This window comes from Nicotiana tabacum, chromosome 9 (assembly GCF_000715075.1).
Source record: "Nicotiana tabacum cultivar K326 chromosome 9, ASM71507v2, whole genome shotgun sequence".
NCBI lineage: Eukaryota > Viridiplantae > Streptophyta > Magnoliopsida > Solanales > Solanaceae > Nicotiana > Nicotiana tabacum.
The window spans coordinates 123,864,229-123,880,248 of record NC_134088.1 but is presented as its reverse complement, the minus strand read 5'-3'; the positions used below and the strand labels follow the sequence as shown (position 1 = coordinate 123,880,248).

At 32.1% G+C, this 16,020-nt stretch overlaps 1 protein-coding gene across 1 annotated transcript; it reads left to right on the top strand.

The window, feature by feature from the left end:
• The first annotated feature begins 4,603 nt into the window (after positions 1-4,603).
• On the top strand, positions 4,604-16,013 carry LOC107800317 (linoleate 13S-lipoxygenase 2-1, chloroplastic-like). Its single transcript, XM_016623477.2, has 10 exons — positions 4,604-4,991; positions 6,309-6,577; positions 9,072-9,309; positions 10,252-10,572; positions 11,328-11,413; positions 12,457-12,567; positions 13,051-13,352; positions 13,481-13,747; positions 13,952-14,292; positions 15,470-16,013. The coding sequence occupies exons 1-10, from the start codon at positions 4,637-4,639 to the stop codon at positions 15,886-15,888; spliced, it is 2,709 nt and encodes a 902-aa protein (XP_016478963.1). The 5' UTR covers positions 4,604-4,636; the 3' UTR covers positions 15,889-16,013.
• The last annotated feature ends 7 nt before the right edge of the window (positions 16,014-16,020 follow it).

The window sequence follows — 16,020 nt, the reverse complement described above, 5'->3', positions numbered from 1 at the left end:
ATATTTATATTTTTTAAATTTGCTTGACCTTTTCCTGCTAATTATTTTTTTTGTTTAATTGAAACTTGGTTTCTTTTATATTGTGCATTATTTGAAGGTTGATTTTCTTTAAATTAAATATTATTAATATGAAGTATTTGACATTTTTAAATTTAATATTAAAGTAACGTATTAAAAATTTGAAATATTATTTTCCTGAATTATTTATTCTTGAATATTTTCGTAAGATTATTTTTTTTGGATTATTCAGGCATGAGTCGTGAGCTCTTTACTATTGAAAACTATTGTTGTTGATTTTTTGTGGAAAAATTAAAATATTGGGCACTTGAGGTACAAATTGTGATATATTGTGATATTGATACGCATGCGGTGGTATAAGGTCTGGGTGTTGAAACGCATACGGTGAGATAAGGGTGGCTTGATACGCGTGGCTAGTAGGGGTGAGTACTAGAAGTCATGCGGTGTAATAAGGGTGGCTAAAACGCGGGATGCTATTTCGGGAAAAATATTTTCTTTAAATAAATTGTGAAGGCTCCCGCGGTGATATAAGAAAATGAGATATTGTAAAATTATTTATAACTTGGAACTACGAGACGGTACCTCGGTAGTGCCCTTGTTGATATTGATTTATGGTCATAGTTGCTTTCGATTAATTGTTGTGATTTTCATAAAGTTAAAGAAAATTCTGCTTTGATTCCACTAGATATTATTTGCAATTATTTGGTGTCATTAAATGTGACATACTATTTGATTCATTTCCAATGTCATTTTATTTTACTACATTGATAAACATTTTACCATGCCATTATTATATTCCAGTAGGGCATCACCTGACCTCGTCACTACTCTACCGAGATTAGGCTTGGCACTTACTGGGTACCGCTGTGGTGTACTCATACTACGCTTCTGCACATCTTTTTGTGCAGATCCAGGTATATTTTTACCAGCCTAGACGTCAGTGAGTTACCTGCGCACGGAGACTTCGAGGTATATCTGCTAGCATCCGCAGACTCCGGAGTCCTCTTCTATCATTTTATGCTGCTTCCTTATATTTTATTTAGACCTTGACATATAGAGACATTGAGAATAAATTCTTAGAAGCTTGTGACTTATTTCTACCGGGTTTTGGGAGTTGAAATTGTAGTTTATTTATTTCAGATATTTATTATTATTCCGCATTGATCGACTTACCTAGTCTTAGAGACTAGGTGCCATCACGACATCCTACGGAGGTCGTGACACTTCTCTCTTGATGAATACTAAAAAAATAGTATGACAATTTGGTAGGATACTATTTAACAGTTTCTTAAGCGATGTTATATGTTATTATCATTGAAATTTGAATTACTTTCTGTACTTGTATATAGGGCTGCTTATTGGGCGGATTGGGCAGTTAATTACTCTTAACGATTTGGCTTAACAGTTATCGGCTTTTAAATGTATTAATCCGCTAGCCACCCGATAAGATATCGGGCGGATTGATATCGGTTTAGCTCTTATCGGGCGGTTTATCGGCCTAATTCAATCTATATTGCGTGTGTTAATTGTTTGTTGACCGCCTAGCATACAAATTCAGAATAGAAAATTATACACTGAGTCCAGACATACATGTCTGTTAATGCCTACATAAGAATGATGTAGTGTGTGATGTGGTATAGAGTGAAAAAAGCAGAACACATTGTAGTCTACATTACATGCCAAAGCAGACTATGATATGATGTAATTAAGGAAAAAGTAGTTCTAATGGATATGCCACTGTAACTCTTGCTAGCTATAACATGGATCATACAAGGATATCAAATTTCATTGAGATAACTATGTGATTGCCTGGGTTTAGATGCAAAGGAACAATTTCAGTAGTTTAGCTCATTAAATATAATGGTATCTAAGCTTTTATTAATTTATTCATAGCACAAACGAAGCAAAATTATAATAAATGCGCGGCCCTTCCCTTTGTTTCTTGTTCATTTCTCTTAGAAAGGTAACAATATATTAATAATTAACACAAAGGCTGTGCTGGAGCCATATTTACAATTTTAAAAAGCAAAAATATGAGCTTGCTCTTCATACTAGGGCACTAAGATAGAGTGCTGGAAGCCTGGAAGTCGACGAGATAGAGTATTGCGGGTGGCTGCTGGAGTACTGGTTGAATTCCTACTAAAGCTGGTTGAATTATGGTCGAATAAAGAGAACCATAATTCTACTGGTGGCTGGTGGCTGAAGTTTAGGCATTAGGGTTCTGATTATTTAGGAATTAGGCGTTAGAACTTAGAGATAGAGTACTGGAAGAAGTGGAAGGGTTTTTGATCTTTAATATATATATATATATATATTCTTAACGGGTTAACGGATTATCCGTTAAATATGGATAAAAATAAATTTTATATATATTCTTAACGGGTTAATGGATTATCCGTTAAGAAAATTAAATAATCCACCCCCAAACCGATAAGCCGTTAATAAAAAAAATTCAATCCGTTCCCCATCCGTTAAACCGTTAACCCGATATCAATAAGCCATTAAGCTTCGGTTTCGGTTCAGTTTTCGGTTTTGGTTCGGTTTTGAACACCCCTACTTGTATACAATATTTCTATTATATAGAAAAGCCAAGTGTGGTCGACCAATGGTATTACTGTAATTTTAGCTCAAGGGTAAAATTGTAATTTTAATTAACAACTCAACACAATTTTAGACACATGGATTCTTCCAAGCCACACCAAGAAATGTCGGTTTTCTCTAGTTCTCAATTTGTCCTCTCAAATAATATTTTTTTTCATTTCTCTTCATCTTCGCAGTTGGGTGTTGCAACTTTCAGGTCTGTTCCTCTCTCAATTTTTGCCCAAATCTTGTTCTTTTTTTCATTAATTTCTATTACGGCTTTTTTTCCTATCCGGTTTATTTTTTATAATTAGAGAGTTGGTGTGAGGTATACGAGTTTAGGGCAAAACTTAGAGGTATTTGCCGACGATAATGGTGGTCTTTTATCATGTATTTGCTGTTCTTAAAGGTTGAATCTCTCGAAACAAGAATTATGATTGATTATATTATTAATAGACGCGGAACACACGTACACGCATCGTACACTAAAGCTAGTGCTAATAAAATATAGCATAATGAGTATATACATATTTCTACTGAAAAAGAAAAAATGGTTACTTCAATCTCTAGTCAAACATAATAAACTCCTCTACAAAAAAAAAAAAATAGTTAATGCTCGCCATATTTCATATACATTGGATGTTAGATTGCCTTATCTTTGGTTGGGTTCCTTTCAAGTACCCAAATTAGGAAAGCTTAGAAAGAGAAAAATAAGAAAGCACATATGTATGAAAAATCCAAAAATCTCTGAGTCTTTACAAAATTACAAAAATAATGTCCCAATGATTTTAGGCCACTTAATGATTCGGTCCTGAGACTATTTTGGACGATAAAATCATATCAGTTTTGGTTTCTCCTTTTTTTTTTCGTTCCTTATAGACAAAATACATCCATGTAATCCATCCTCACCCTTGACCGAAAAATGTTAAAAACAAAGAAGGAAATTTTTTTAATATGTGTAGAGACATTATAAGTAGGAAATTATACGTATATTATCCCATCTCCTAGCAATTTTTAGGAAGCGGTCGGGTTGGCCACTATTTAGGTTAATTCTTCAATAATAACTTAATTCTAGCTATACCATCTCTTCTTCCTTTTGCCAACTTCTATTCTTAACATTCACTACACATTTGAGAGTTTAATCTACTACATATAACAGTAATATTACAAAACCGTTTTCAACTTTATCCACAGTAATAGTAAAGTTATACTTTGTCCGCTAACACTAAGTCTCAAAACTTTACCCCTACACCTATAAAGTATACGTCGATAATATTAATAGTTCATTGAAACTTTTCTATCTCTTTGAATCAACTACTTCACAAACTTGTGGTTGGCTATATATGAAAGAAAGAATTAACAATTCCTACTTCCTTCCACAACTGAACAGTCACATTATGCATCGAGAATGGACTTATGAGAGTTAGAGACAGATCAAGAATTTAGCCGTATGGATCCGAAACCATTATATTTAAAGTTATATGTTTATATTTAGTATTTTTGTAATTTTTGTAAATTTTTACATATAAATTTATAAGTCGCATTGAAAGTAGTACTGAGTTCAAATGAACCTGATGTTCTCATCCGCCCCGGATGAGAATGACACAAATTCATGTGAAAGACAATTGTCCATTATTACTACACATGAATGATAATAACACAAATAATGTTGTGTCATTTGGCTCATAAAATTACTGTTACGCTTACTCATGCACCAGAAATTCGAAGCTTTCTGGAAAAAAAAAACAAGCAGAAGAAACTTGAAGTTCAAAGTGATAGTTTAAACTTCACTCCACAGCTGGAAATTATAAATATCAGTAGACAGAAATTACATATATCTACGCGATTTATCATCTGCAAGAATCTGTAACCCTAGCCATGCAAATAAGAGCTACAAGCCAAAGATATAACCAAAACAATAAAAGAAAAAAAACATAAAGCAAAACAATCATCTATATAAAGAGAACCCTTTATAGAGCATTATACAAACCAAATCATATATCTTCTTAACCAAAGAAGAGAAAAAGAAATTAAAAGAATGTTGAAGCCTCAGCTTCATCAAACATCACAACCTACAAAAACCCTAATCCCATGGAGTACTACTAATTCATTCACTTCAGGAGAAATCTTAGCCTCTTTTCCTATCAATATTTTAAGTAAAAACCTTAGACAAAAGCACAAGAAGAAGAATTTTAGGGTTCATTATTATGCTGCAAATAACACTAAAGCAGTGCTTACTTCTACTGAGAAATCAAGTGGTGTAAAAGCAGTGGTGACTGTACAAAAAACAGTTGAAGGTACTAACTTAGGTTTATCAAGAGGGCTTGATGATATTGGTGATTTGCTTGGTAAAACTCTCGTTTTGTGGATTGTTGCTGCTGAGCTTGATCCTAGTAAGTACATAATTCACTCATTAAGTTCCGCACTGAATTGTTTAAACTCGATTGGTTCAACCTTTAAAAGTTTTAAGCATTGCACTCATTATACTTTTAAAATTATGATTTTCAGACTTGATATTTGTTGAAATTTTAGCGTTTTTCCAGACATATAACTATGCTTTGCATGAAAAATACTAGCCGGTTCAATTAAACCCGTTGAAACTAAATTAAACTGTAACCTCTAGGATTTAAACTTGATGGGTTAACTTTATGTTCTCGTTACCGAACTCATTGCAATTATGGGTTCAGAACTTATTTGTTGATATTTCATAGTAGTAGTTTATATATCTCTGTATATCAAAAATATGGAGTTAAATATTTGAGCCCGTTAAATCTAAAGGGGATGGTTAGAGCCAGTACATATTTGCTCCCATTCTCCTATATAGGATTAAACAACAGAATTAAGTACCAAGAAGATAATTTTCAAAAATTTCAAAAAGGTCTTGCATTAAGCAATATGGGCAATGCATTGCTAGATGCAATTCAATCACTAAATTAATAAATGACACTACATATGATTTGATCAAATATTAATTTGCGGTGAACATAACCAAAATATGAAAGAAATAAGTAAGAATATATAGTAGAAGAATACATAAAAGTTTAATATGAAAAGAACCTCTCTCTTTCCAATGTCAAACTCAATCAGACTACGAGTACTCTACGACCATATATCGTCCAAACATAATTTCTTTTTTCCACGTACTTTTTTTCTTATTTATAAAGTTGTTCAAACGGAAAATAAATTTTATTCTTTCCGTTATATTTTGTGTGAGCGTGTTCGACTGAGTACACAATTTAAGGAAGAAAAAAAAAGACATTAGGAACTTGTGGTTTTAAACATGCCATGATATCATTAGGAACTTGTGGGCTTGAGCATGCCATAATATTTTTATGACAAAAAAATAATATTATTAAGAATAAAATAAAAAGTTTAAAGTTAAATTATTTTCAAATATAGATGACTATTTTCATCTCATCTGAAAAAAATTAATATTTTATAAAAAAAAAAGACTTTATTATCTACTATTAATTTATGTTTACAACCTCATCTATATAGAAGTATGTTTACCGCCTGATCTTATAAATGGGAAAAATCAAAAGGTCAATATCTCTTTTATGCTAATTTCTTGCTTCAAAATTGTTCAAGCTTCTCCTCATTTTCTTTAATTCCTAATAAAATTTCCATTCGTATTTCCCAACTTGCATTTACGTAATTGTTATACTCTTTGAATATTATTAATTATTTTGTTCTCTATTGATCTTTTAAAGAAACTGGAATAGAGAAACCCAGCATTAAGACGTTTGCACATCGTGGACGAGATGTGGATGGTGACACACATTATGAGGCTGATTTTGTAATTCCTGAAGCCTTTGGGGAGGTTGGAGCAATTTTAGTAGAAAATGAGCACCACAAGGAAATGTATGTCAAGAATATAGTAATTGATGGCTTCCCCCATGGCATGGTTCATATTACTTGCAATTCTTGGGTTCACTCCAAATTTGATAATCCTGAGAAAAGGATTTTCTTCACCAACAAGGTTTGCCAAAAATTCCCTCTTCGTTTATGCTTTATTTATTTTACCCAAAATAATTACTATCCTATTATATTGTTGGAAAAAGAATAATGTTTTTTTCTCATAGTAGCCTAACTATAAGTATTGACGAACTGAGTAATCTAAAAATGGAATCATTACTCAAATGGTCATTCAACTATTCGAAATTATCTATTAAAGTTATTTTTATTTCGTTTGTAAAAAAAACACTTAACTAAAGTTATTTTTCTTTTGTTTGTAACAAACAATCACTTAACTATGTCTACTGCACTCAAAAGATCACTCAATTAGATTTCTCAAACTTTTGATTGCCAAATATCTATTTTACCCTTTAAATTATCAAATTTTATAATCTTTGTTTTTTTACTTTTTAATATTATGCATTTTTCTCTTTTAAATTTATATTATGGACTTACCTAAACAATAAATAAATTTTATTTATAAAGTAAAAAAAAATAGTATTTAATTATATATAATGTGGGAATAATAAAATATTGAGCATAGTAAAAAATTTAAATAGAATAATTTGTTCGTGGTAATAATTTTGATATTAATAACAAAAATTCAAAAATTTATTTATGCAATTACGAACGAAAGAAAATATTTTTTTTAAAAATATATATCCCATGCACGTAATATAAAAAATATTTATTTAAAATAGAGGTATATTTCAAATATACATTGTATATTCTTGAAAATTATGCTCAATTATTTTATTATTCCGTTATTATATATGGTAGGAAACTAATTTTTCATTTTGTTCTATAGATAAGTCTGTAATGTAGATTAAAAAGAGAAAAAAATCATAATATTAAAAAAATTAAAATAAAAAGAAGATAAAGTTGATAATTTAGAGGGTAAAATATGTATTTGACAATCAAAAATTTGAGAAATCTAGTTGAATGACCTTCTGAGTGATATAGGCATAATTAAGTGACTTTTCAGTAATGAACTCTCTAAAAACATGAGTTATTTAATTTTTTTCATATATTTCGTGATTTAGACATGATTTCTTCGTCAAGAATAAGAAATAGCTGGTTTGATTTTCATTGTGGACGGGAATATGATCTAACTATAGAAGAATAGATTCAAAAATCTTTCATTCTTTTTTAAACTTCATGATCAATTAAACTGTACTATCACATAAAATAGAACAAAGGGAGCATGATTCTTCGTATACTTTCTTTGTTTCAATTTGAATGACACACTTTATTTATTAGTCTGTTTTAAAAAGAAATGACACATTTATATATTTAGAAATAATTTAACTTTTAAGGTCTTTATTTTACCATTTTACTTACCCTTAATAAGAAGATTTTATTGCTAATCAAATATCATGGCCCACAAAATTTTTGCCCTTTAAGCTTTTAAGATACCACATGTTTCAAAAATCTTTTTTTTTCTTAAATTTTATTTCAAGTCAAACTATATCATTTAAATTGAAAACGGAGAGAGTAATAACCTAATGGGGTCCATTTCTCGTAACATGTGTTTTGTTATTTTTCATTTCACTTATAAACTAGACAAATGTATCACAGTTATATATGGACCTAGTGGTCCTATTAATTAATGTCATTTAATATTACATACACTGGGCTTCTCTTCTTGTGTCCTTTCCGCTAGCAACATGTCTCTATCTAACGGGTAAAGAGCAACATGCATGCAGCACTGGCGGCACAACAATTATTGATGGTCCAGAGCCAAACCTCGATAAAAGGCTTAAATTTATTTAATAAAATATTATTTTTTGTAATGATGGTATGGCGATCATCTTGTATGTGTTTTGATAATTCATTCATTTACTTAGTGCTCTCATCATTATAAATATTCGGTAACTCTACTCTTTAAGGTTTAGATAATATTTTTACAAGAAATTTATATGACAGTTTAGATAATATTTTTATAAATTTTCATAATTTAATAATCACAATTTTGTACCACATTTCATACGTTTAAAAATGGTTCAAGTCTATTCTGAAGTGACAAAAGGTTACTCCAATTATACAATAGATTTCGTTCTTTAATTATTGCAGTCGTCATCAAATTGTTTACTTCATATATTGCATATTTATAATACTCAGAGTTATTTATTTGAATAACCTCTATCGCAGTCTAAAAAATAAGTATAAAATTTAGTATCTTTTAATTATAATTTTATAATATAAAATAAGTATATAATTTGAAAATTTTGGGGCCGTCAATTCTAGGAGGCATAAAGCAATTGCTTTAGTGGCTTTCCCCCTAGAGTCCTAGACCAGGCCAGGCTTATGTTTCAATATTGTCTGCATAATATTGAGATGCAGGCCAGCCTTAGGTTTTCACAAACATATTATCATTAAATTATAGTAATTAACTTATATACATTCTTTTCTTTATTTAATTCAACCAAAATAACTTAGTATAATTTGATATAAAATACTTAGTGCGGATAAATTTACTGCTTATTACTAATAGAGTTTTGTTCTTTTGGCCATGACAGTCATATCTACCATCTCAAACACCAAGTGCAATTAAGAGATTAAGAGAAAGAGAACTTGTAATAATGAGAGGTGATGGATTTGGAGAACGTAAACAATTCGAGAGAGTATATGATTATGATGTATACAATGATATTGGAGATCCTGATGCTAGTGATGATGCTAAAAGACGGGTAATAGGTGGCAAAGAATTACCTTATCCTAGAAGATGCAGAACTGGTCGCCCAAGGAGCAAGAAAGGTACTCCACGTTTCAATTTATATGACACACATTTTTATTAATCCGTTCGAAAAAGAAGAATTAGCCTAAATTGTCGTCCATTCAATCGCTTAAACTAAATATAACTAGTTAATATATAATATATGTATCCATATATAATATGTGTATAATCGTATATAATCTATGTATACCGTCTAGGAAAAATGAACAGTGAATCCGGCCGGCTATTTGTGTAAAGATCCCTATAAAAAAGGACAACATATTTCTATATTTGAAAATAAGTTAAATTTACACTTTTCATTTTACACATTTTACTCTTAATAAGGAACTTTTACGGCCGTATGGAATATTTAAGACAATAAATTTCAAATGTCTTATAGCCACGCAAATACTATAGCATGCTTAAGAACAAAAATTTCAAAAATCTTATCTTAGCCGAGTCAAACTACGTCACATATATGGAATAATACTTTCTAAGTTTATAATATTTCTAAACAAACTTAACTGATTATACACTGTAGTGTAAATAATTTTATAATATTATGTAATTTAATCTGTTGCAAGTGATTGCTTGTCTTATTATCCAAGTTGCTAATTATACTTATTATAGGTAGTTACCCATAATTAATTTTTAGGTGATTGTGTTAAAGTTAAACTTAGCTTGACTCGAAATTATATGTACATTAACAGGGAAAAACAAAATTTACACTATCAGTAGATTGTCATGCTATAACATGTTAGACTTATTATGGGCATGTTACCAAGCCTTGCTTTTTGCACAAAAATCTTGTAAAGATTTAAGGTATACACACTAATAATATAAAATATTTTATCTATTGTAATTTAACCTACATATGTAATAAGCTTTTTGTGACCAAAAAATGAAAAAAGTTCTATAGAGAGTGCATAAAAATTAAACTCGAATTGGATTTTATAGTACTCGTTTTTGTGGTTGCATTGCAGATCCATTATCTGAATCAAGGAGTGCCTTTGTATATGTACCAAGAGATGAAGCATTCTCAGAAGTGAAGAGCTTAACATTCTCAGGCAACACACTTTACTCCGTTCTGCACGCGGTGGTACCGGCGTTGGAGTCCGTCGCCATCGATCCGGACGTCGGATTTCCACATTTTCCGGCCATTGACTCACTGTTCAACGTCGGAGTCAGACTTCCACCCCTTAACGATAAAAGTACCATGTTGAATATCATACCAAGGCTCATTAAGGCCATTTCTGATACCCAAAAAGATGTCTTGCTCTTTGAAACCCCTGAATTGCTTCAAAGTAAGTTCCTATAACCTGTAAATATAGAAATTTGTGTTGCTCGGATCCTTAAAAAATTCATAAATCAAAATATTACATTGCAAACCTATGTATGTTGCCTAGATGCTCCAAAATAACGTCGCACCTATCTAGATACTCTGAAAATGCAGAATGTTTGGATTCGATAAGGATGCTGCTACATTTTTCGAGGATCCGAGCTACAATTGCTGATATCCTTTAAAAATTCACAAATCAAAAATATTACACTTCAAATTTATGTTTGTTGCTCGGATGCTGTAAAATGACGTCGCACCTATCTGGATCCTCCAAAAATGCACAATATATGGGTTCGATACGGATGCGGCTATATTTTTTAAGGATTCGAGCAACATTGTTGAAATCTATACCTTACAAAAGTGTGTATTAAATCTTTATTGAAAATTTTTACAAAACTATTTGGAGTATTTAATACCCCCTGTCTCAATTTATGTGGAATACTCTTTTTTAGTGTGTCCTAGAAAGAATGTTATATTTCTATATCTAAAAATAACTTAACTTTAAAATTTATTTTACCATTGATGAGATAATTTATAGCAATACAAGTATCTGTAATTTACTTAGACCACAAATTTAAGGTAAATATAATTAAGGCGAATATTTTGGTAAAAAGTTAATAAAAAAGAAGTAATATATTAAATTCATCCAACAGTAAATTGCAACTAATCTGATAAAAATTCTTGTAAAAATTAAGTTATATATTTTCATGGTCATGGCAGGGGACAAATTTTCTTGGTTTAATGATGTGGAGTTTGCTCGTCAAACCTTAGCTGGTCTCAACCCGTGCAGTATACGCTTGGTTACGGTATGTTATCCCCTTTTTTTTTTCTTTTTTTTTCCTCTTACAATCGCGATGTCTGAACCACCTTATGCTTATATTGTATTATTCAGTGTTTTAAAAGGGTTGGCGTAAGGCGGGACGTTTTACCTATGCCTCAGCGGGGCGTAAGCCCCGAGGTATGGGGCGTAAGCCCCATAGGTATTTAATTTTTAATATTTTATAAAATAATATAATAACAGTTAATATTTATAAACAGGTAAAATTGCATAAAAATTGAAGAAAACTATATATATGTGTGCTCCATCCCCACAAAAAACTAATCAAAACAATCTAATATACGTTACTTACAAACACAAGTAATTTGAGTTTAAAAGAATAAAATTTTCTATATGGAGGAACAAAAAGGATGATTAACCTTCAATTTGAACTTTGAATTTGCTGCTATGAAGAAAAATGTAGTTCTCTTTGTATTTGTAAAAAAAATTAAATATTCGTTGCTTTTGAGAAATATTAGCAGACTAGCGGACAAGATAAAAAATTGGGAAAATCATGAATTAGGGCTTAAATCAATAAAAAAAAAAAGGTCTTTACTTTTAAATTTAATACTTTTGAGTTCCTTTTTAAACTTTTTGAGTAATTACCAAACTGACTTTTGAGAATTTGGGTATTATATGAAGGATTAATTCAATAAATTTTGTTTTAATTTGAAAAAGTCTCTGGGGCTTATTCCTTACTAAAAAACGCACCCCGAACACCCGGGCGTACGCCTCAAATTGCGGAGAGTATGCCTCTTGAGACTTTCGTCCCACACCATCGCCCCGAGGCGTTTTTGGTATGCCTTGCCCCGGAGCTCGCCCCAGAAACACCTTTTAAAACAGAGGTATTATCTTGTTTATTTTATGTTATTTTACAATTATTGTTTTAGTGCAGCTCAATTCCTTACTTCTTGCTTTAGAAAAATTGCTCGATAACTAATGTCTTTTCTAAACCTGTCCATACATTAATTTGGTTAAACGATCAATTTATTGATTGAAACACTAAGCTAAAATAGTTCATGAAAATTCCAGGAATGGCCATTGAAGAGCAAGTTAGACCCTGAGATCTATGGACCTCCTGAATCAGCAATCACAAAAGAGCTAATTGAACAAGAAATTGGAGGACTCATGACTGTTGAAGAGGTATATACAAATCCTTCTCTTTTTCGAAATTGCGAGAAAAAACATTAATTTCTGTTTTGTTTGTGGACACACATCCTTTTATTGCATAAATAGCCTTTTTGGAGGTCACTCTTTAAATTATGTCCTCTATTAGTTCATTTGGCTGCAAAAAGACAAAAAGTAATTCATCCAACTATTTTTAAAGGCGAAATTTAGTCCATTGAACTAAAAAAAGAGCAGACGGATCACAAGGGTCTATTGTACGCAGCCTTACCCTGTATTTCTGCAAGAAGCTATTTCTTTGGCTCGAACCCGTGGCCTCTTAGTGACATGGCTGCAACTTTACCAGTTACGCCAAGGCTCCCCTTCAGTCCACTGAACTAAGGGGATATAATTTAAACAGTGGCCTCAAAAAATGCCCTACAGTGCAAATAATCCATTGACAAGCCTGTGCCTATAGTCTTCCTCCTGCTTAATTAATTCTTGAGTTATATGTAAATGCAGGCAGTTGAACAAAAGAAGCTGTTTATCCTAGATTATCATGATTTGCTGTTACCATATGTTAACAAAGTGAATGAACTCAAAGGAAGAGTGGTATATGGATCAAGAACTCTATTTTTCTTGACACCAGATGGCACATTGAGACCTTTGGCCATTGAGTTAACAAGGCCACCAGTATATGATAAACCTCAATGGAAACAAGTATATTGCCCTACTTGGCATGCCACTGGTTCTTGGCTTTGGAAATTAGCTAAAGCTCATGTTCTTGCTCAAGACTCTGGCTATCACCAGCTGGTTAGTCACTGGTAAGTGATCAGGACACATGTATTATATTCCCGGCCGCTTTCAGTTAGTGTTCATAGTTGAGTGATCGCTCTCTATCTGGCTAGAAAACATCATAGGAATATTAATACTATGAAATTGGTTTTTGCAGGCTAAGAACTCATTGTGCTACAGAGCCATACATCATAGCAACAAATAGGCAACTTAGCGCAATGCACCCGATATACAGATTACTGCATCCTCATTTCAGATACACAATGGAAATAAATGCCTTAGCTAGAGAAGCTCTTATTAATGCCAATGGAATTATTGAGAGTTCATTTTTCCCTGGCAAATACGCCGTGGAGTTAAGCTCTGTTGCTTATGGTCTTGAATGGCGATTTGACCGACAGGCACTCCCAGAAGACCTCATTAGCAGGTAATTCGCTATCAGTGTATTTTAACGTGTCGTAGCAAGTTATTATCTGTCTGATTTTTCATGTTACTGATCCCACTTATTATGGAGAATTACATGCAGTTATGTTTTAAGTGATCTGATAGTATAAAAATTATTTACGCTAAAAATACCGAGTGTTCCATTTTATCCTTCCACATAACATGTTATTTGTGCAAACTTTAATAGGGGAATGGCTGTGAAAGATTCAGATGCACCATATGGTTTGAAACTAACAATAGAAGACTACCCTTTTGCAAATGATGGTTTAGTACTATGGGATACCCTTAAACAATGGGTAACAGACTATGTCAACCATTACTATACAGAAACCGAACTCATAGAATCCGATACAGAACTCCAAACTTGGTGGACAGAGATAAAAGATGTTGGACATGGTGACAAGAAAGACGAGCCGTGGTGGCCAGAACTAAACACCCCAGATGACTTAATTGGAATTATCACAACAATAATTTGGGTAACTTCTGGACACCATGCAGCAGTAAACTTTGGCCAATACAGCTATGCAGGTAAACCCACCCCCCTCCCCCGGGCCTTATTTTTCGAGTTAAAGATCTCAGTTCTTGTGGATAGTTACTTGTAGTTATCTTATAGTTGACCTGATAGTATAAAAGTTCTTATACACTATCAATGTCTAGAAGTTAAACTCATTTTAAAACAAATTTTAGTTCTATGCACGGCTAATGTGAAAACACGTTTACACAATCAGTCATCTATAAGCTAACTACAAGCAAATCCCTACGATAAATATTAAGCAGTAAACTGATAAAAATGATAACTATCTACTATCATAAGTTAAAACTACGCTTATAGCATATAAATCCTCTGTTTTAAAAGGCGTTTCTGGGGCGAGCCCCGGGGCGAGGCATACCAAAAATGCCCCATGGCAATGGTGTGGGGCGAAAGTCTCAAGAGGCGTACGCCCCAACGCCCGGGAGTTCAGGGCGCGCTTTTTTAGTAAGGAGTAAGCCCCAAAGACTTTTTCAAATTAAAACAAAATTTGTTGAATTAGTCCTTCATATAATACCCAAATTCTCAAAAGTGAGTTTGGTAATTACTCAAAAGGTTTAAAAAGGAACTCAAAAGTATTAAATTTAAAAGTAAAGACCTTTTTTTTATTGATTTAAGCCCTAATTCATGGTTTTCCCAAATTTTTATCTTGTCCGCTAGTCTGCTAATATCTCCCAAAAGCAATAAATATTTAATTTTTTTTACAAATACAAAGAGAACTATATTTTTCTTCATAGCAGCAAATTCAAAGTTCAAATTGCAGGTTAATCATCCTTTTTGTTCTTCCATATAGAAAATTTTATTCTTTTAGACTCAAATTACTTGTGCTTGTAAGTAACGTATAATAGATTGTTTTGATTAGTTTTTTGTGGGGATGGAGCACACATATATATAGTTTTCTTCAATTTTTATGCAATTTTACCTGTTTATAAATATTAATTGTCATTATATTATTTTATAAAATATTAAAAATTAAATACCTATAGGGCTTACGCCCCGCGCCTCGGGGCTTACGCCCCGCCTTACACCCACGCCTTTTAAAACACTGTATAAATATTTACATTGTCATTGTAATCATCAATCCACTTTCTCCAAATTTCTTAAATATGGAAGTTCCATTTTCTATTTATTGTATTTATAAATCATAGAATATTGACTGTGCTATTGCATATGTAGGCTACTTTCCAAATAGGCCAACAACTGCTAGAGCAAAAATGCCAACTGAGGATCCAACTGATGAAGAATGGGAGAGTTTCTTGAAAAGACCAGGGGATGCACTATTAAAATGCTTCCCATCACAAATGCAGGCAACAAAAGTCATGGCAATTTTGGATGTTTTATCTAATCATTCTCCAGATGAAGAATATCTTGGAGAAAAAATAGAACCTTACTGGGCTGAGAATCCTGTGATTAATGCGGCGTTCGAAATTTTTTCTGGAAGATTGAAAGAGCTTGAAGGGATTATTGATGGTAGAAATGCTGATAGCAATTTGATGAACAGAAATGGAGCTGGAGTTATGCCTTATGAACTGTTGAAACCATTTTCTGGACCTGGTGTTACTGGAAAAGGTGTTCCTTATAGCATTTCCATTTGATTTTCAAGACATGAATTTTGTAATAAGATGCAAGTGAAATAACAATAATGCAAGCCAAATGTGCTGTTTTTAGTTTCTTTTGTAAATGTTCATTGAATCAATATCAGTTCCTACTGGTACTTCTAGTTCTAA